This window comes from Molothrus ater, chromosome 3 (assembly GCF_012460135.2).
Source record: "Molothrus ater isolate BHLD 08-10-18 breed brown headed cowbird chromosome 3, BPBGC_Mater_1.1, whole genome shotgun sequence".
Classification (NCBI taxonomy): Eukaryota; Metazoa; Chordata; class Aves; order Passeriformes; family Icteridae; genus Molothrus; species Molothrus ater.
Window position 1 is genome coordinate 48,893,265 of NC_050480.2, and position 19,469 is coordinate 48,912,733.

Sequence of the window (19,469 nt, forward strand, 5' to 3'; positions counted from 1 at the left end):
CTTGGTAACAGCAGAGATGAACTATTACAGGCAGTTGCCACTACAGACAAATTGCACCCAAGTGAAACAAAGATTTCTAAAGGGTTCCACTGGTCCAAGAAAAACTACAAGACACCAGTACTGGGAATCAAGTTCAGGAAAGCTAAACACATGGGAAGTTTCAGCTGTTTCTTTACTCTTACCATTTCTCTTCAGAAACAGCAATAAGAAATGACTAGAGAAAATGAAGGACAAAGTAGCAGAGGGACAGACAAACACCACACCTAAGCATAAAAAAAAAAAAAACCAAAAACAAAACCTAGCCATGCTGAAACATGGTATTTAGATTTAGCTACAAGAGAAATCAAGGGTATTCTTAAATAGTAGAGGGGATCTAAATTCATTAGCAAGAATTTAAAAACACACTACAAGGACACAGTGTATATCAGACAGTTCCATCAACCAATATCTAGACGTAACTGCTTATTAAATATTGTGTGTTATGTGCAGAAACTGCCTTTTTCTCAGCCACTGTGTTTTTATACTAAGCTGAAAGAGGTGTCTACAGTATTTCAGCATTTCCACCTACTCACCACTTTTATGCATCAACACTGATTCCGTTGCTAGAAGTCATCTCTTGGGGTTAAATTTTAACAGATCATGTTATATTTGCATAAGTCTAGTTAATGTAAAAGTGACTGGCAGAGAGTATAATATCCTGACCTTCTGTCATGAATTTTAATTGCCTGCAGATGGTTAAGTTTAGCCTCATCTTCCCACATGAAGAGATCCCCATGAACAATTTCTCCCTCACCTTATGTAGTGCACTGGCACCTCATAGAGCCCACTGCTGTGCCCATGAGTTACCTGCAACACATCCTGTGGTGGGTGGAGCAGTGGGTCAGGTGTGACCCCTGCATTGAGGAGCTGAGGTGAATGCTAAACTGAAATTACTCTGCCCAAAACCAGTTGAAAATTCTCCCTGGTAATGCCATGGCTGCTACAAATAGAGCAATTTCTAAACCAGCCTGGTTGTTCTGATGTTTAAGGTCTCCACTGCTCTTCTAAAGTCATCAAATTTCTTCAAAGAGAACTATTCCTCATCCCCCACACAGGGTCCCCTTCCTTGTTCTTCAGGTTGCAACCAAAGAATAAGGCCATTTTAAAAGAAAAAAAAGCTTGGAAAAATTGAGGAAAGGAAGCAAGCACTCTTCCATCTCTCCATGAAATTAAGAATTTCACTTCAACTGAACAATGAGAACCTTTCCTTCCACAGCGCATCAATGCCAATAACAACTGAGAATGACCAGCAGATTTATCAAACCTGAGGTCAACACGCAGGTATGAAAAACCTTTAATAAGTTCTACATAATTCAATTACACAAATTTTAGTAAAATTTAGATATCCACTAGAGGAGGTACAAAGCTTTTTCCCCTGTATAAGCAATTTTTGAAATAAAGGTTACATTGAATAAATGACAATTCAAAACAAGATGCCTTTGCAAAAATCACATATTGCCAGATACAACTCTCAGCACCCTTACTCAGCACATTTTAGAAGTGTCATTTGGTTCTTTTTCAATATGTGCTTTTGCAAAGAAACCACTAACTGTGCATGCAGCAACTTGCAAGATCCTCAAAGATTTTCTGCCAAACCTCCTCTACACTACAGTGTTAATTCACCATATAAATATTCAAAGATGTTCTTGACTACCTGCCAGAAGGGAACACACTCCTCTGTAGCTACACAGCCACTTCCATGCTTACTTAGCTCACTATAGTAATGCCCTGGGGTGGAAATGAAAGGCCAGGCAACAAAGTTCTACAAAGACAGGTTAAAAAAAAAAAAAAAAAAAAAAAAAAAACCAAGGAAAAACAAGCCATCTTGGTCACTCCAGGACACTTTTATCCTTTGATATTTAACTGCCTGGAGCAAAGCAGTCTGCTTCCACATTTTTCACCCCAACAGTCCAAGACAGGTCTGAAAAATTCATGGCAGGATGAGTTTCTATATCAATAGTTGCAAGGGGACAGAGAGAAAGCTGACTGTACTTTACTTCATGTATTCCTCAAATACTGGCAAAACCACTGAAAAAATTATCACAAGACCTTACCGTGTCACATCTCAGCTAAGAAGGGAAGCTAAACAAGCCTAAGGATATCCAACCCCATCCTCCACAGCTGATGACCAAATGCAAAGGTAAAATGAGTTTGGGAATGAACAGGCTTGTTTCACACTAAATAGAAACAGTCTGTGAGGCAGAAGTAGGCATGAAGGAGAAAAAGCAAGGAAAATTAGATTCAGTTTTGGTCACATTTTTCATCTATTTCAAGAGGCTAATTTTGTCATTTAAGAGATCAAAGAATTCAAGGCTTAGGTGACATTTTGGACCCTTATTTAACTTAGTTTTACATTAAATAAATATATTTTCCTGAAGGATGTCATTGTAAAAGTAGTCTCTTTTGCACATATATTCTTACTTGAACAGGAATTTAAAACAATCTTCAAAATTAAATATGTGGTTATTCATATTTAATTTAGTTGTTTATTCTACAAAAGGAAACTTGAAATAGGACTTTGCAAATTGTTTAAAGCTGAGAGAACATATTTAACTAGTTCTATTTATTATAAAAAGAAATTACAATTATTGAATCATCTCTTGGTAAAGTTGTAGCAAAGAAATCCTCTCACCTTGTATTAATACACTGTCCTTCGTTACTGAGATATAATTAGACCAGTTTGCAAAAAGTGCAGGGCACTATCTTTGCACTTGACTGGTAGAGCAACAGATTACCTATTTACACTACAGAGATTTAAATAAAGAGCAGATTATTATTTATAACAAGCTGGATGATTCTGGAAGACATGATCTAACTGACTCACCCACTCCTCAGCTGTACTCTCACCATTCCAAGCCCTGCAGGACTGGAGGATGGTGGGGGAAATGTGTCAAGACTGTTAAGGAAGGAATTCTTTATGTAGTAAAACTTTTATGTGGTTCCCCTTGATTAAGATATACTTCAAGGATGCCTTAGTTAAAAAAATAGTAATTTAACCAGAAATTCTCTTTTGTTCCTGTTTTTTTGCATTACTTCAATACTTAGGTCTAAAAGTAATTGTCTGCAAAATAGGATTTATAACCCTTTTAACTATACACACCATACACAGAAGGTGCAAGCTCTATATCACACACCAATTTTCACTGCAATTACATTTTACAATTTGTCAGTCTTTTCAAAAAGGCTTTTGTGACGCCTTGCAGATTCCAAACTATAGCAGAGTTCGATTTATTCATCCAAAAAGGAGAGGGATAAAAAGAAAAGGAAAAAACACAGCCTCTATTAAGTATAGCACAATACAGATACAAAGCATTTTAAAATAAAGTCTCACACAACTGACACACATTACTTTTCCCCTACTTACACCACACTGCATCCCAGACAACAGATCCAGATCAAAATCCGACTCACAGCCACAGATTCTCACCAAGATCAAACATAATGAATTTAATTGCTTTTTAAAGACTTCCAGTAACACCAGTTATCTTAATTACCATTCATCTACTCTGTCAGATGATAACCTTTTGGCTCTGCTAAATTTGGGAGTGCCAAGAACGTAGCATTTCCTTTTTTCCATTGTATTGTAGATGAGAGTTGAGTCTCCAACTTTTACATTTTTACATTTTTTTTGGCAGCACAAGAGGCTTTTAATAGGATAGCAAGTTAAGGTCCTTTCTGAGTGCTGGAAGAATATGAAAGGAAACTTATTACCAATGAGATTACCAGGCACACAATATCTTAGGAGGAACAAAACCCCTTTTTCTACTTTCTGCCCTCCATACTAGGATAAAAACAATTGTGTGCATTTCAGTATGAAGGGAAAAAATTGTCAGATTAGAGAGCATAAGGACCCAAATCCATAAGAAAACAGATTTTTCCAACTGAAGGAAACAAGTTTAAATTCATTTCACAATTTCTCTTCTCCTTACCATACCCACACAAATTATGCAGAATACTTTCAAAATCAGGTTGCACTTCTCTAGGCAACATAAAATTTGGTTTCAGATGATCACTACAGTACATTACCATCTTTCAGCATGGCAGTGTATCCCAAGTACTCATATTCTTTAACCTCTTCCTTCTTTCCCCAGGCAGCAAAATGGTGTTCAACTGAACATTACACTTTCAACAGTTCTTACTATATGGGGACAAATATAAGTTAAAGCCAGAAAATGCAGGGCCAAAATAAGAAGCTACAACAAAAGGAGGTGAGAACAAACATGGAATATAAATAAATCAGCAAAACATTTATAAGCAGTCTTCATTTTTCTTAGCACTTTATTTGAACATTTTATAGACACAGTCCATTTTTACCACCTGACTAGTGGTTTCTGTTCCATCCCAGCTTCCTCTGCCCAACAGCAGCATGGAAGCACTGTGGAAGAAAGGATACATCAGGACTTCCAGGGCAACAATCAGCAGCAAATTTAGAGATTTCATTTTCTTTCTGCCCAAATCACACTAGAACCAAGTTCTCCACTGAATACATTACACAACATGAACTAATTTTTCCTAGCCTGCTCCAAAGATTTCCAGTGTATCCCATTTCCTCTAAAGGCCATTCAACAGATCTGGGCAACTTCAGAGAGGACTCTACTGTCAATGACAGAATTAATCCTGAAACTACACTTAATCAACTACACTAAAGACACTGAATCCTTTAAGGATGAACACAGCAGTGCAAGACCTTTTCAACATGTATTGCAAAGAGACAGAGTAAAATCAAATTTGACATGCCTACAACAGGTCAGGGCTTTTAGGACCCCTCACTGCTTTCACACTAGTTTTCTCCATTCTAAAGGCACCCTGCCCTTTTAATAAGCAAAGAAACCTCTACCTCACATGTGATATTTTGCTGAAAACACAGAAAATAAATTAGCATTTAATTATGTTCTTATACATAAAACCACAAGCTATGGGATCCACCAGGTACTATACACTCCTCTTTTACCTTAATTCCTACTGAAGAAAATGTATCTAGCTCAGAAGGGGGCATTACATGCTAGAGCAATCCCTGACCTAACCCAGTAACCTCTATTTTAGGTGTAGAATCAAGTGAAGCAGTAAGAGCAACATTAAAGTACCTGCAAAATGCAAGAGCTCCTGCAATGTGAAAGTGCCCTGGAGCAGAAGTACCACACTCAAATTCCTCTTCAGGGCAGAGCTGCACTTACTGACACAATGCACATAGCATGAGATTCCTGTGGGAATTCAGGAACACCAGGGATAGCAACCTCACCCAGGAAGTAATCAAGACCCAGACCTCAAATGGGCCAACCACAGCATGCCACATTGTTCACTTCAGGATATGAATGAACACAACACAGAGATCATAAAGCCAGAAGACATTTAACCAGGATAACCCTACATAATGCCCCTCTAAGCACACTTGTTCCTTCAATGGCAGATGCCAGAGCACCACCATCCCTGAGCTAGCACAATCTGCACTGTGCATACCCAGCAGCACAGTACAGCACCCACTTTCACACCAGGCAAATCAAGGGAATAGCTCCCCATAAATATCCCCCACATTTCCTCCAGGCAAACATGGACTCTGTCTCCTGTCAAAGGGTCCATCATTATCTATGTGGTGACATATTTCCCTTCTATATACATCCCTAAGCTCTCCTCCTTTTTAGGCATCTCATCTATTTGGACTCTGACACAAACATAAGTATCATGACTATTATCTCATTTCAGGTAAACAACTACAGCAATGACATCCCTCTTTCTCCTGCAACGGGTTTTTGATAAAAGGAATGTTTTAGGACTGTCCCTGTGTACTGGCCAGCCCCCCTTGCAACACAATGGCTGTTTATCACGATAACACTACATCCTTGCAACCATCGCCAGGGCTGGGGGCTGGATGGTTGTCAATACGGGCAATGGACGGGTTTGTTGTGGCTGCCTTAATCTGGAGAAGAAAAAGGAGAGCAACTCTCCTTTTCTCCAGCTCTTAATACCCTTACAATGTCTTTCTCCTGGAGGAGGGGTGGGAATCAAGACTCTGGTGCAAGCCTGCTCTTCCACTTGGACCAGCATCTTTTAACAGCAAGTTTTCCAGAATTATCAAATCATTTATGTTGGAAGAGACCTCTAAGGTCATCCAACCATTAAACTAGCACTGCCAAGTCCACCACTAAATTCCTCTTTTTGGCATACATCTTTGGACATAATCATTGAGCAGTGCCTATCCAGGGCAGAAACATGTGCAAACACAAACACCCTGGCCCAGAAAGTTTTGGGACTTCCCTAATTTATTACAAAATGCCCTCAATGCTCTGGCCCCCCACTCACTTCCTGGTACACCTTCTCTCTGTGCAATACATTAGGAATGGGCCCCATCTCATCCTACACTGCAGTCAGGTGCTCAGTGGAAAGGTCAGTAGTTTGAACCCTTTGAAAATTTGAACAGTGACAGAAACTTGTCAACAGTGACAAGCTGGCACGAGGGCTCTAATTATGAGGCAGTGGCAGGAAACACCGGTACAACTCCAAATATGCGCCCAGCCAGTTTTTGGAAAAGGTGATCCCTTTTGATGTGCATTTTTCACAGTGCTCAGTGGCCAGGGACCAGGCCAGGAACCAGATGCTTGCACAGCAGGCAGATGCTGACAGCCATGCAGTCTGTCTGTGCCAGCACCCCAGCACATGGCTCCAGCACAGACAGACCTCAGCAAACAATCCTGACTTCACTGGAGTTATCTTCTGTGAAGATGATCTAAAACAGCAGCTAAATCCTTGAGGATTCCTTTTTTCCCTGCAAATACCTGCCAAGACAGGAAGGTGAAGCCAAGGAGGCAACAGAGTCCAGCAACAAAAAAGAGTATGACATTTTCCACCTGTTTCACTAGATTTTCAGACTGTCTCTAATTGCCTTCTGTTCACAGCACAGAGGAGATGCTGCCTGAAAAACAGAAGCACAGGGGGCCTCAGATGTCAGCACACAGCCCTGTCACACATCAGGACATGTCCCAGGGCAGTGGGAACCAGCACTGCCACATTCATCCCTTTACCCTTCCCTCATACCAAGATGACAACAAGGGGTGGGGGGGTAAGATATCTCCAGCTCTTTTGCTCTTTCCCCATACACTCCGCAGCACATACAATCAATTACTGCAGTCTTCCTTCAACTGGGAGAAAAACCATGAAGTTGAACAAGGTAAAGGAAGTAATAGAACACATGCACACAGAAAAAAGAGCAACTTCTGGAAAGAACACAAATATGTTTTTCAGAAAGAAGGGCTTACAGCTTTTTAGTTTATTTTGGATAATTATTTTTAACTGCATAACATGTTCAAAAAGTATTAGCCTTATACTTGGAATTGAACAGGACATCTATTTTTAAATATTATTCATTCAGTCACAAATCATCCCCAGAGACAAGACAAATAATAATAAATCAATGTCTCCAGCAAGCACAGAGTCACCCTGGCCGTAAATCAGCCCAGCTGACTATTCTATGTTGCATTTTATGTTCATATTTTACATGCACCCCTGGATTGTATGTGCCACAAAACCTTTGTAATACAGGCTCTTCAGACTCAAGATCCCACCTTTTAAATCCAGTTAAATGTTCCAAAGCATCTTCTTCCAACCCCAGATTCTATCAGCCAAACCAGCTGTATACATTGAGGCAAATTTATACACTCAGACAGACAGCAGGCTAATATATTTTATCTTTATAAAATGGAGTCTCAATTTGAGAAGTAAAATATCCCAGTCTCACAGGTGATAGTAGATCACCACTACAGCTAGCAGGAGACAGATAAGCACAGAGTTTGCTTCAATCCAGTACACACTTTTCCAGTTTGTTCCATCTATTTTCAGGACCGTAATTTATACAGTGTGACACATGAAAAAGGCATGTTACCACCAAGACAATGCCCCATTTGATGCCTCAGACACACCTGACCATGGGATTCCACCTTTACCACTACACTCCTAGCATTAATTTCACTGTTTCTCCAAGAAGGAGAAACAAGCAAGGGTTAATCACCCTCCAAAAGCAACCCATTTTGCCAGGCCAGGTATTGTTCTTTCATTCTATTGCACACACCCTTACCTAGGGGAAGGAAAAATGCTTGAGTGAACACACTTCCTTTTCTCTAGATATGGTACCTTACAACACACAAAGAGCTGTCACACCATAACCCTGTTGTGCAACTTGCTCAAAAATAACAACTGATCTCGTAAACCAGAGAGTTTAGGGGTTTTTGATTAGACTTAGTCTGTTTGTTTTTCAAAGTCAGAAAAGGTACAGCCTGTCTGTTTTCTTCAAGGAGATGAACACACCCAATAATGTTAGTCACTATGTAAGCAAAGTAACTACTATCTTTTACCAATGATGAAATATTTAACACTGTCTGCTGAAAAGGGGAAGTTACTCACCATGCAGTGACAGAAAACCCACTCTAGCAGATTACAGGTAGAGAAGGCCTCAGGAAATTCTCAGCTCAAAGAGTTGGAAGACAACCTTAACATTCTAGCATAGAAATTATTTCTCCTCTTAAAACAAATATGAACAACAAAAGACAATTTACATGGAATTCATCAGCTTCAAGTTTCCCAAGCTTTAGCAACCACTTACTTCATTATAGCCTAAATTAAAACCTTTCTAAAGAGCTGGTTTAGATTTAAAAAAAAAATCTAAAATTTGGTTTCTCAGGTCCATGCCTCACTTCTCTCCAGAGAAAAATCTACATAAAGACCCCAAGAATTCAGTCCTGAGTCTTCATGCAGGTTCGCATGCTCCCTCCTGCTATGATGTGTAAGAAAGTTGAAGACAGTGTGTTAACCCTTTAGGCATAAAAGGGCCTTTGTCCAAACTCTGCAGAGGTGTCATTCAAGGAGAGACTCTGCAGGAGGACTGAAGTAACAGACACCACTGTGGCTGATGCAGCAGTCACTCTATCCCTGCATCTCAACAGCTCTCTAAGCCTTGACTGATCTAGGTTGGGGTGTTTTGGATAAGAAAGTACAAGAACAGCATACACATGGAAACAAGTTTTCCAAGTAGTGGTATGATGTACCTGAGCATTGGAAGCTTCTTGCAAGCACTGGAGTATACTTGCAAAAACTTGACCTCCATGTTTCACATGTTGCTCTTCACCAGGGAGGGGAAAGAAGAGAGCAATAGGGATCTGGAGCAGCAGCAGTGAAGAACATCAGGTTAGGAGCCTGACATCTATGGACACTGTAAAACACTTCACTAAAATTATGAATAGCAGATTTCTTTCACTCTCCTTTCTTTCAGTACTGATTCCCCTGTAACCAAGGAACTTCCAGTTAACACTCAGAGGGCAAATAATGAACTTGAACTGGGTTTCAATAGCCTTGAAAATAGAAATAATTCCAACACAGAATGGTATGATTTCTGACAACAGACAAAACTCCATTTGACCTCTTCCCCTCCCTTTCTCCTTTTCCATTTTGAACATAGTGATTGTGTACTTAAGTATAAAACCACTTCCACATTATTACAATTGTCAACATTTAACTTGCCCTGTCAAGATAACAATGTAATCTTCTAAAAGTATGTTTCACAATTTTAATAAATCTTCAAATGTCTGGTGAAAACAGAATAGTGGTTGGCATGGGTGGGTGTTTCTTTAAAAATGTCCTTTTGTCCTGAATTAGCTCAATGCTCCCAATCTCAGTGTGCCAGTGAAACACAGCATCCTCACCAGCAAGTACCTGGGCACCATGCATATGACACTGACAAACAGAGTACTCCTCTGCACAGATTACAAAGTGTGTAAATGCAGTTTTTGAGTACAAAGACCAGAGTGGATACTTTCTTAACCCTCTGATTAAACTTAATCATCTCTATTAAAGTGTGTTAACTAAGTTAAGAAATTTTTTTTAAAAGCTCAATAAATCAAACCAACAAGTTCTTAATTGGGCACAACAGCCAGGTCCAAGGAAAAAATTCCCAAGCATAAAGGAAAAACACTCAGAGCAAAGCAACTACCCATCACTGTTCCAGAGAGAACAAAACCATATTCAGAAGGACACCACCAGACTTTCTTGACAAAAGACTGTGGAAGCTGAAAGATACATGGTGTTAACACAATATGTTCCTGTGAATTTCCACAAGAAGTCTCATCCAAGAACAAGATGTACATGTGGAAACCAGGAAAATAAGGGTGATAAACTCTCTCTGGAAACAATTTATGCTGACCATAGCTGTTGTTCATTATAAAGCTGTAACAGAAGTAAAAGCCTGGAAAGAAGCAATAGAAAAGCTTTGGTCTGCTGGCATTTAACTACTACTTTATTTATTCTCTTCTGTTTATACAATCATATTTTATAATATAACTATTAAAACAACACAGAAACCAAAAGGGTTTGCTCTATTCCCAGTGTCCTCCCATAAAATGCTCAAATAAATTCCCATTGTTATTCATACACAGACTGCTGCTCTTTGCTCATCCAGGATAATGTGGTAAATTACGAATAAAAATAGCTGGCCAAACATTTCAGAATTTACCCATCATACCACTTTTCTCTCATCAATAATTTGTAACATAACATTTTAGGAGCATATTCCATCTTTGGTCCTCTGCCATGATCTAAACTGGGGGATTGTGGGGGGCAAAAAACCACATTTCAATGCTAGGAAATAAAAGCAGAGTACATGGGAACTAACTAAAGATATTTGTGGAATGAATTACATAGACCCATCAAAGCATGTTCTTTCATGGCTTAATTGCTTGTTTCTCCACAGCTAAATGCATAAGCTGTTGACTGTTCTCATGTGTTTATCTAAGTCCACTACAAAATATTTCAGTTTTTGGATGCTAGGTCCTCTTCATTTATAAGAAGGTGATGTTGAAGTCCAGAAAAGACTCTAAGTCTTTTCTGAAGAAGACTGTTGAAGTCCAGAAAAGACTCTCTTCATGATCAATTTATGGCTGAAAAATACTGCTGTACATTCCCTATACTGATCATCAAAATAACCTTAAGAATAGGTAACATATCTAATCTCTGTCACGTAGCCAGATCCTTTCCTCCCATCATGCATCCTGTGCTTTTGAGATAGAAGTTGGTCTTGTACTGAAACACACAGTCACCATCTCCCACCAGACAGAGATTCAACAGCTCTTCACCACTTCTTCCATATCCAGCAGAAGATCCATGCACCTGAAAAGATGCTAGAGAATGCTTCCCCAGCACAGGAGTAACTACAGTTGAGCTACTCTCAATTAATAACTCTCACATTATTCCTCTCCAGCATCTCGACATGTTTGATGGTGCATCAGTCCTGTGCACTCAACAGATGAATGAATATCTAAAAATGCATTTTATTAAAGAGTGAACATATTTCTGAAAGAAACCTTCACAAAGTCACTGTCACAGCTGTAGATATATCCACTGATAACCAGCCTCCTCTGCATGGCTGCAGCTCTCATCCAGAGCTGGTCAGGCCACCAGAGGGAAGATGCAGCCCAAACCACACCCAAACTCAACTCTGCCCTTGGCTGAAGGAACTGGAACTGCCCACACCCTCTGTTAGAGCTGACCATCTTCCAGCAGCCTCCCCACTGACAACCAGCTCCCAGCCCTGGCCCAGCCTCTGCAAGCACCAGTGTCAATGTCAGTGTCCCTCAATTGCTAGGATATGCACCTGGAGTCAGGGGTGTCAGGTCACCCTGTACCAGCCCCTACCTGCTGGTCCCACAGATAAGTGACAACAAAACATAGCTCTAAGTGTTTGGATTTCAGTGAATTTCTCTTTTTGGCTTCATTCAGGGCTGAGCCCAATTGAGGGCAAATAATTGAACTTTCTCCTTGTATTCTCTCCAAGGCAGTATCAGGTGGATATCTTTTCAAAGAAAAGGCTCAGAGACGTAATATCCTAATAAATAAATGGCAGTTTGAGTCCTCCTTCTCAATGGCCCACATTTCACTGACTTTGCAGCTGGGTATATTTACAAGTAGTAGTTCCTTGCCTCATTCTCAAAACTAAAGCTTGCAACAGAGCCCTGCCATCGCTTCTGTCACACCCACAGGTTCCAATGGACTGTTCTATTTCCTTAGGCTGTCATTTCTCTTGGTACCTTTAAAACTCCAGCTTCTTCTGAGAATATACTGTCACTTTCTGAAATTACAGCTCAGCTGCATCCCCAGAACACACTGGGGGAGGGGAGAAAGACATGAAACAGGGCACTACAACTTTTTCTTTCATCAACACAATAAGGAGTCAGACACTGAAACTCCTCCCTCCCACCTCACAATGTTTAAACCCCGTTATTCATTCTTCAGACTGTTAGTAAGGCATCCAAATAAATGCAGTTCTCCACAACTTCATGCTAGGAGTGCCTCAGTATGCAAGATCAGTGGAATCAGCTGTGTTTTTCTAATTGTGCATTTTCCTTTGAAGGAGGGATACCATACAATACTTGAAAAGCAGATCATGCAGGCTCCGAGCATACTAATCCATGCTGCTAGCAGAGCAGATACACTGTCCTAAAACAACATCAGTTCAGCTCAAGCCCATGTGCTCTTCCCCTTCCATGCCTACATTGATGTACCCATTCCCTATTTGTATTCAGAAGATTTTAATAACAACACTTCCCTACTCTTCCCTGCTCACAAGAATCAACCCCAACACACACCATGGACAAGTGATTCTGCTAGGAGAAACAGTCTAGGGGAAAACCAAAATTAGGAGCAGTTATTCAGAGGTGTTAACACAGCCCAGCTAATTCTCTGCTAAGCTACCCAATGCTGTGAGCACATGATAAATATTTTCATGCTACTGTATGAGAATCTTCCTTCTTTCCCCAGACCTGAGGGGAGAAGGGGGGACAGTGCTCCAAAGGGTGCTGGGGAAGGCATGGAAAGGAACCCCACATTGCCCCTAGTTTGCCTCTCACCTAGGCAACCCTCCTCACAGGATCCTCATCAGCAGCAGTCCCTCCCCACACGAGCTTTTAGACCTCTTTAGAAACATTTAACGCACTACACACAGTGCCTCACATAGCAGCTCTTGCTCAGGGTTGCGTCCTCCTTTCCTGGCAGAGCACATGCAAATCAATGGGCTGCTTTTATGGTTTGGGTTTTGGGTTGGTTTTTTTCCCCCTCCCTGAGGAGCCTCAATTTCTATTCCAAGGCAGAGTCGTGCTTCAAACACACGGAGCAGCATATGTTATTTCTTCACCTACCAATCAAGATGCTAGAAGAAACCAGCCTGGTACTTCTATATCTGTCATTTCATAAATGCTAGGCAATACCCCAGAACTGTCTTCATTGCAGCATCCGATCTGTCCCCACCAGACAGCCCAAGAAAAGGAAGCTATACAGTTGACAGAAAGAAGCCAGGCCACAGCAATCCAAAGGCTTAGTCCTAAAGTCATTTCAGTGGCTAGAAACAAGGAGAGCAAGTTTTTCACTCGCCTTTAATACCCTATCTGCACAAATGTCCCTGAAGAGTTCACACAGTGCAAATCTGGCTACACCAACTCTGCATCCACTTGGCAGAATCCTAAGGGTCCACACGCAACTATGACAACTCCTGACAGTTTCACACCAATAGAGCCAAAATGGAAAAGGAGAAGCAGCACATTTGGCCTGTGGTTATCTGGCAGTGAGAGACACAACTAAACGAACTGGTTCCAAAGGCAACCTGTGGCATGATGGGGCAGCGAGACCCCAGGAGCTCCCCAGAAGCAAGGGGTCTGCCAGCCAAGTAAGCGTTGCTTCAGAGGGCAAGAGGACAGACAGACAACAGCAGCAGTTCTCAGAATAAGCCTTGCCCCAAAAGTCCAAAACTAACTTACAATTTCTCAAAGCAGTCTTTCAGTCAAATATATTTGAGGAGAATTAAGTTCCCTTCAATTTAGAGAGAGCTCGTATCTTAAAATGCACCAGAGGCGCAATCTTCTAAAAATGTTTTTCCTGCTATGTCTTACTGTTTAATTATATATTACCATTCCAAGCTCCCATGACAGATTTTAAGTGAGTTTGTCTTTTTTCCATAATTAATCATAGCAAAGACTCATCTGTTTTTCAAGCCTGTGATGACAGCACTGTTTTCACCACTGTAAGGCAATCATCCCACAGCATTCCTTCCCGAAAGCTATTGCAATGAGGAAAGCTCACCGATCTGCACAAGAGGCCTTTCAAAGATATAAATCAGCTCCACATACATTACTTCATACTACAGGTAAGTTAATAAAAAGGAAAACTGCTTTTCCATAGCAAGCCATTATACAGACACACAGGCATAGTACAGGGTAATAATGCTAAATAACACAAATTATAAACATATAAACCTAGCACAACCATCCAGGAACAAGTATCCTACCCACTGAACACCACTCAGCCATCAGCATCCACCACTGGTACAGAAAGAAGGGAGGCAAACAGATTATTGGTCTTTCTGAGAAAAAAAGCAGCTTCCTTTATAAACTCAATAACCGAAAGTTATTTTTTAGACAGCTTTGGTCACCATCAAATACTATTATAAGTGCAGAAGAGGTCTCTTCAAAGATAACCTGTAGTTACATGTAGATCAGTACTAACAGACTACTTAATCAAAGAGAAGCCATATCCAAAGCAGAAAACAATAAATACTAATTGGACAACAGGGAAAAGTCTCTTTTCTTTCATCCCAAATCACAGAAGTGACATTAAGGGCATAGAAAATCTCTGCTCTGGAAAAAAATCAGCACTTGTCACATGTAACAGATCATAGCACATTCATTTAAAGTTTCTTTGCTGATCACTGAAGGAAAAAGTGTTTCCAACATAATCAATAACATACAGAGATGCCCATTCAAAGTGTTTTATCCTTCATCCTCTCAGTTTGAGAGCAAAGAACAAATGAGATACTTGCAAAATTACTTTTTCCCATCTGTGAAATCCTATGGCAATCCCCCCCTTTTTTTCTTTTTTTTTTTTTTTGCAAAAGTGACAAATGGAAATCCTGTTAATTTTTTTTGACTGGTCTGTAGAGAAATCATGATTTTCTGCAGTTCTCCTAAATCCTTCATGTGGCACACTGGCAGCTTCCCAATTACAAGTCTAAGAAAAAATTACATAGCTTGTTCTAATAAAAACAAGCATAGATGGGCCCCACACAGCCCTGAGCAGGTGTAAAACTTTATGTGTCTTAATACAGCCGCACAAGAGTGATTTTAGATCAAAGCTCAATAACCAACACACTGCCTGTACTGACAGTGCCACCTTTATGTCTTTCTAGCTGCTTCACAGTTTTAGAAAGCAAGATAACTAAAGCAGCAATGACTACAAAAAAACCCAATGTATTCAGTTGACAGGCTGCTAAAGACTAAAGTTTACATTTGTATCAAAATATTTAGAAACATTTTTACTAGTACCACTCTTTGTTAAGGTCTGACCCAGAAAGATTCTGGCATTTCAAATTATAATTTCCTTCCAAATTGTTACAAGACAAACAACAAAAAAGACTCAGCCATAGATCTTAAACATCACTTCTAGAACGTGAATAGTTTTAAATAACCACAATATCCTGACAGCTTGGTGATCTGTTCAGAAGAGATGAAGACAAACATTGAAATAGACAAACAGAATTATCCAGGAGAACACAGAGAAAGTGATCTTTACACAGGGCATTATACATCTATCTTCTTTTATTTACAAGAATAGAGTAAACTGTTTTCAGTATGCTTATTTAAAAATGCATAGGAATAATACACACTCAAAAAATATTATGACATATTAAATAACTTGATCACATATTAAATCATGGAGACAGTTTTTCACCCACTGTGTTTTTTGTGTTTTATTTATTCAGTGAAAATATTCAGTAGACATTTGCATGTGCTCCCTGACCAAAGTGGTAAGAGACTTCACACATCACTGGTGCTAATAACTTACAGAGCAACAAGACACAGTGCAGCCTATTTTCTGTGACAGCAAATGATTGTCTTTTTTCTCATCTCTTGAGTCTCAAAAGCCATGCAGAGGCCTTAGCTACCCAAATATCAGTAAGTTGTAACACTTCTACTGTGTTTCAAGTCATTTAGACTGAAGAGCATTTCATGCTGGAGAAATCTTCCCAGAAACAAAACCCTCAGTTTTCCTTTCTAAGCATCAAAATTAGCATTCTCTTTCCATAATATCTAGGAAAATTAAAATATCTTCTCCTCAGTCCTGACAATTTGCTGTCACCTGGGCTTCAGGAAACTTCAGTCCTTTCATTAGGAAAACCCTCATCCAGATTTACTTGTAGTCAATGGTTCAGAACTGAACTACAGTAGTACAGTAATTTATTTGAAGAAATCACACATCCAGATCCTAACCAGCATAGTAATTAGAAAATAATTAAGATCAGTCATCACTCACTATTTTTAAATTAATGCACAAGTCTGTTAGCCTTGTATTCAAATTTAAAGCACTTTCTCATTCCACTGAAGAAATTCAACATGGTTGTAACAGGAAATTTACAATCAGCTGCCCAACCAAAACAACAGAACTTACTGGACAATTTGTTCATTCATGAAAAACCTCCAATACATCCATGTTTCCTCACATACCTTATAAAACTTACATACAAACAAACAGTCTGCAAGCTATCCCCACACTCAAAGCCCATAAAGATACTGACTATATACTTACAATCAAATGAAGTTATGTCCAGAGTAACAGCAGAAAACAAAAAAACACTACAGAATTCAAAATTAAAAACCCACAAGCATCTGCTTCATAAACTGCTCTTCCAGAAGAGGAAGACTCAGAAAGCAAAGCCTAAGAAACACCAATGGGATCCAGATCAAACCCACATCCTATGTAATCTGACATATCAAATCACAACCAACTGAAGACCTAAAGTTTTTAACATGTGGAAAACTTAAAAAAAAAAAAAAACAAACCACTGCTACATTTGCTAGATATCACAGGAGAATCTTTTGATAACAGGAGCATTTTGCATGTAAGAAATGCACAGCCTCAGACTGTGAGGCTGAGGAGTCCAGTATCCAGTCTCTGAATGGAGCACAAATTTCTACCAAGGTTTAAACTATCAAGGTTTAAACAACTCTCAGCTGTCCCTCCAACACCTCTGTTCTCCCCCTGCTAAAGTGACAGTACTTCACTGCTCGTCCCAACATCCATCAGAGCCTCAGGAGACCCCAACACACTACAACCAAACAAAATCCACATTTTCCTAATAACCTTCAGATCTGTTACACGAATGTTTTGCTGGAGGAAATGCCTGAGTGAGCAGCCTTAGACAACTGCTTTACATTAAGGAGGAAGCACATTAATTTACTGCATGAGCACTACCGCGATGCACTTCCAGGAGGTACAATGTTGCAGCCACAGTTGCCATTTTCAGTGCCTGAGAATAAACATGAAAGCTACCAACACTAGGTTGCATAAGAGCACTTTAAGCACACGGCTATTTACAAAAGTAGATGTAATTATGATGCCAGAGGTGTATCCCAAATAAACAGACTTGACTAATACTGACAGAAAAACCCAAAACAAAACAAACCCTGAGTTCTACAATTACTATTACTCAGTAACAGTAGGTGAGCTGCATGAACAGCCTCAGTCACTAGCTGTATGACCAACATATGCCCAAAAAAACCGCTGGACAAAGGTGCTGTTTTAAAATGTCAGCTTGTATCAGAAGCTACGGGTAGCGGAGAAAAGAGGAAAATACCGTTCCCCAGTTTACCTGATCTGGACTTGATGATGTCGCTGAACTCGCTGTGTCCCCCGCCAGGTCCTTCCTCCTGCTCGGAGACACGGGCCATGCTCGTGGGCTGCGGTGTGCCACGGGCGGAGCCTAAATCCGCTGGGAAAAGGCTCCCATGGAGGGCCACGGCTCAGCACCTACAGCACAGGAGCAGGAGATCAGGATGACTCCAGGGGCTATGCCAGGTGTGACTCCGCGCGCGATGCGAGGGATCGAGGCTTGCTGGCCATGCCCACGCGGGGCAGCGACCTGCCACTCGCTGTGCCCCCTCAGCAGGACACCGTACGGTCCTGCTGAAAGTGGGATGCCGAAAGTGGGATGCCCCTAAAGGTGCAGCAGCACAGCTGAATCCTCAGCCGCGAAAGCCAGGCTTCACTCACCTTTGGGCGACAGGGCGCCCCGTCCCCAGAGGGGCAGGACACGGCCCTCGCCGCCACACCACCTCCACCACGGGTCACCCGGCTGGCACGGAGGGGACAGCCCCGCTCGAGGGGTGGCACAGCGACGGAGCTCCGCTCCCGCCGCGCTGGAGTGAGTGCCAGCGGCACAGGGGTAGGGGCAGGCGCGCTGCTCCGGCCGGCCCAGGGCGCGACAGCCACGTGTGGGAGAAGCCACGCAGCCCCTCTCCCGGGTGGGGGAAGCGGAGCTCCGCGGGCCAGGCCCCGGGCACGGCCGCCCCCGCCCGGCCGCCCCGGCAGAGCGGCCGCCGCCTCCGCTCCCCCGGCGGGGATCTTGACCCGGCAGCCGGCCGGGCGTGCCGGCACCTCCTCCCCGCGGGATGCGCGGCCGCAGCAGCGGCGCCGCCGCCCTCGGGCACCCCTACGGAGGAGCCGCTCCTCGCCCCGGCTCCCCGCGGCCGCTCCGTCCCGCCCGCAGGTGCGCCCGCCGCGGGCGCTGCCCCCCGCCCCGCGGCGTTACCGGAGCTGGGGAACAAACTTTCCCCGCCGAGCCCCTCCCGGTGCCGCCGCCTGCCCACAGAGCTGCCCCGCTCCCAGAGCTGCCGGGACAGCTGCCGACAGCAACTCTCCTGGGCCGCCACTCACCCCTCGGGCACGGCGGCGGGAGGGGCCGCGCTACCCCGCGGCGCAGCCCGGCTCCTCCTCGCACCCCGTTCCCCGGCAGCGACTCCTGCGGCGCTGCGCTGGCGGACCCACAACTTTCTGTGCGAGGAGCCGCCGCCGCCGTCCGTCCTTCCCCTTCTCCTCCCCCTTCTTCCCCGCCCCTCGCGGCCCGGCCCTGCGGCGGCCCCTCCCTCGGCCCCGGCGCCCCCTTTGTTGGCCGGGCCAGCGCCGCGGGTACGGGAGGGCCGCCCCGGCCGCGGCCCCTTCGCTGATCGAGGGGCGGGGAGGGGCCGGGCCGGCGCTGAGGAGAGGAGAGGGAGAGGAGAGGGAAGGGAAGGGAAGGGAAGGGAAGGGAAGGGCGGAGCGGGTCCCGGCTGCGCCCCCGCTCCTCCCAGGACCCCGCCCGAGGTGGTGGTGAAGAGTTGTCCCGCTCCCCTCCTCCCCCGGGGCCTTCCCGTCCGCACCTGTGCGTTCCTGCCGCTCCTTCTGCTCCTTCCCGTCCCCAGATAAGCGCAGTCGCGCAGCACTTGGGAGGTGAAGCGCCCCGCGGCGTCCCATGAACACCGAAGTCAGGAAGTGTGACAAAATTTGAGAAGCACTTAGGAAATTTACAAACAGCCGGAAACAACTATCCCGCAATCCGCCTGCTTTGGCCAGGTGTCTGTGCCTCATCTCGCAGG

General features: G+C 42.8%; 1 protein-coding gene across 1 annotated transcript in view; it reads right to left on the bottom strand.

Moving 5' to 3' along the window:
* UTRN (utrophin) overlaps nucleotides 1-18,870 on the bottom strand; it is a 341,691-nt gene extending 322,821 nt beyond the window's left edge. The window contains exons 1-2 of the mRNA XM_054514244.1: nucleotides 18,772-18,870; nucleotides 17,708-17,865 (exon numbers count right to left, since the gene is read on the bottom strand). Coding sequence (XP_054370219.1) covers nucleotides 17,708-17,786 — 79 coding nt within the window. The 5' untranslated portion in view covers nucleotides 17,787-17,865; nucleotides 18,772-18,870. The remainder of the gene's footprint in view (nucleotides 1-17,707; nucleotides 17,866-18,771) is intronic.
* Nucleotides 18,871-19,469: the final 599 nt, after the last annotated feature.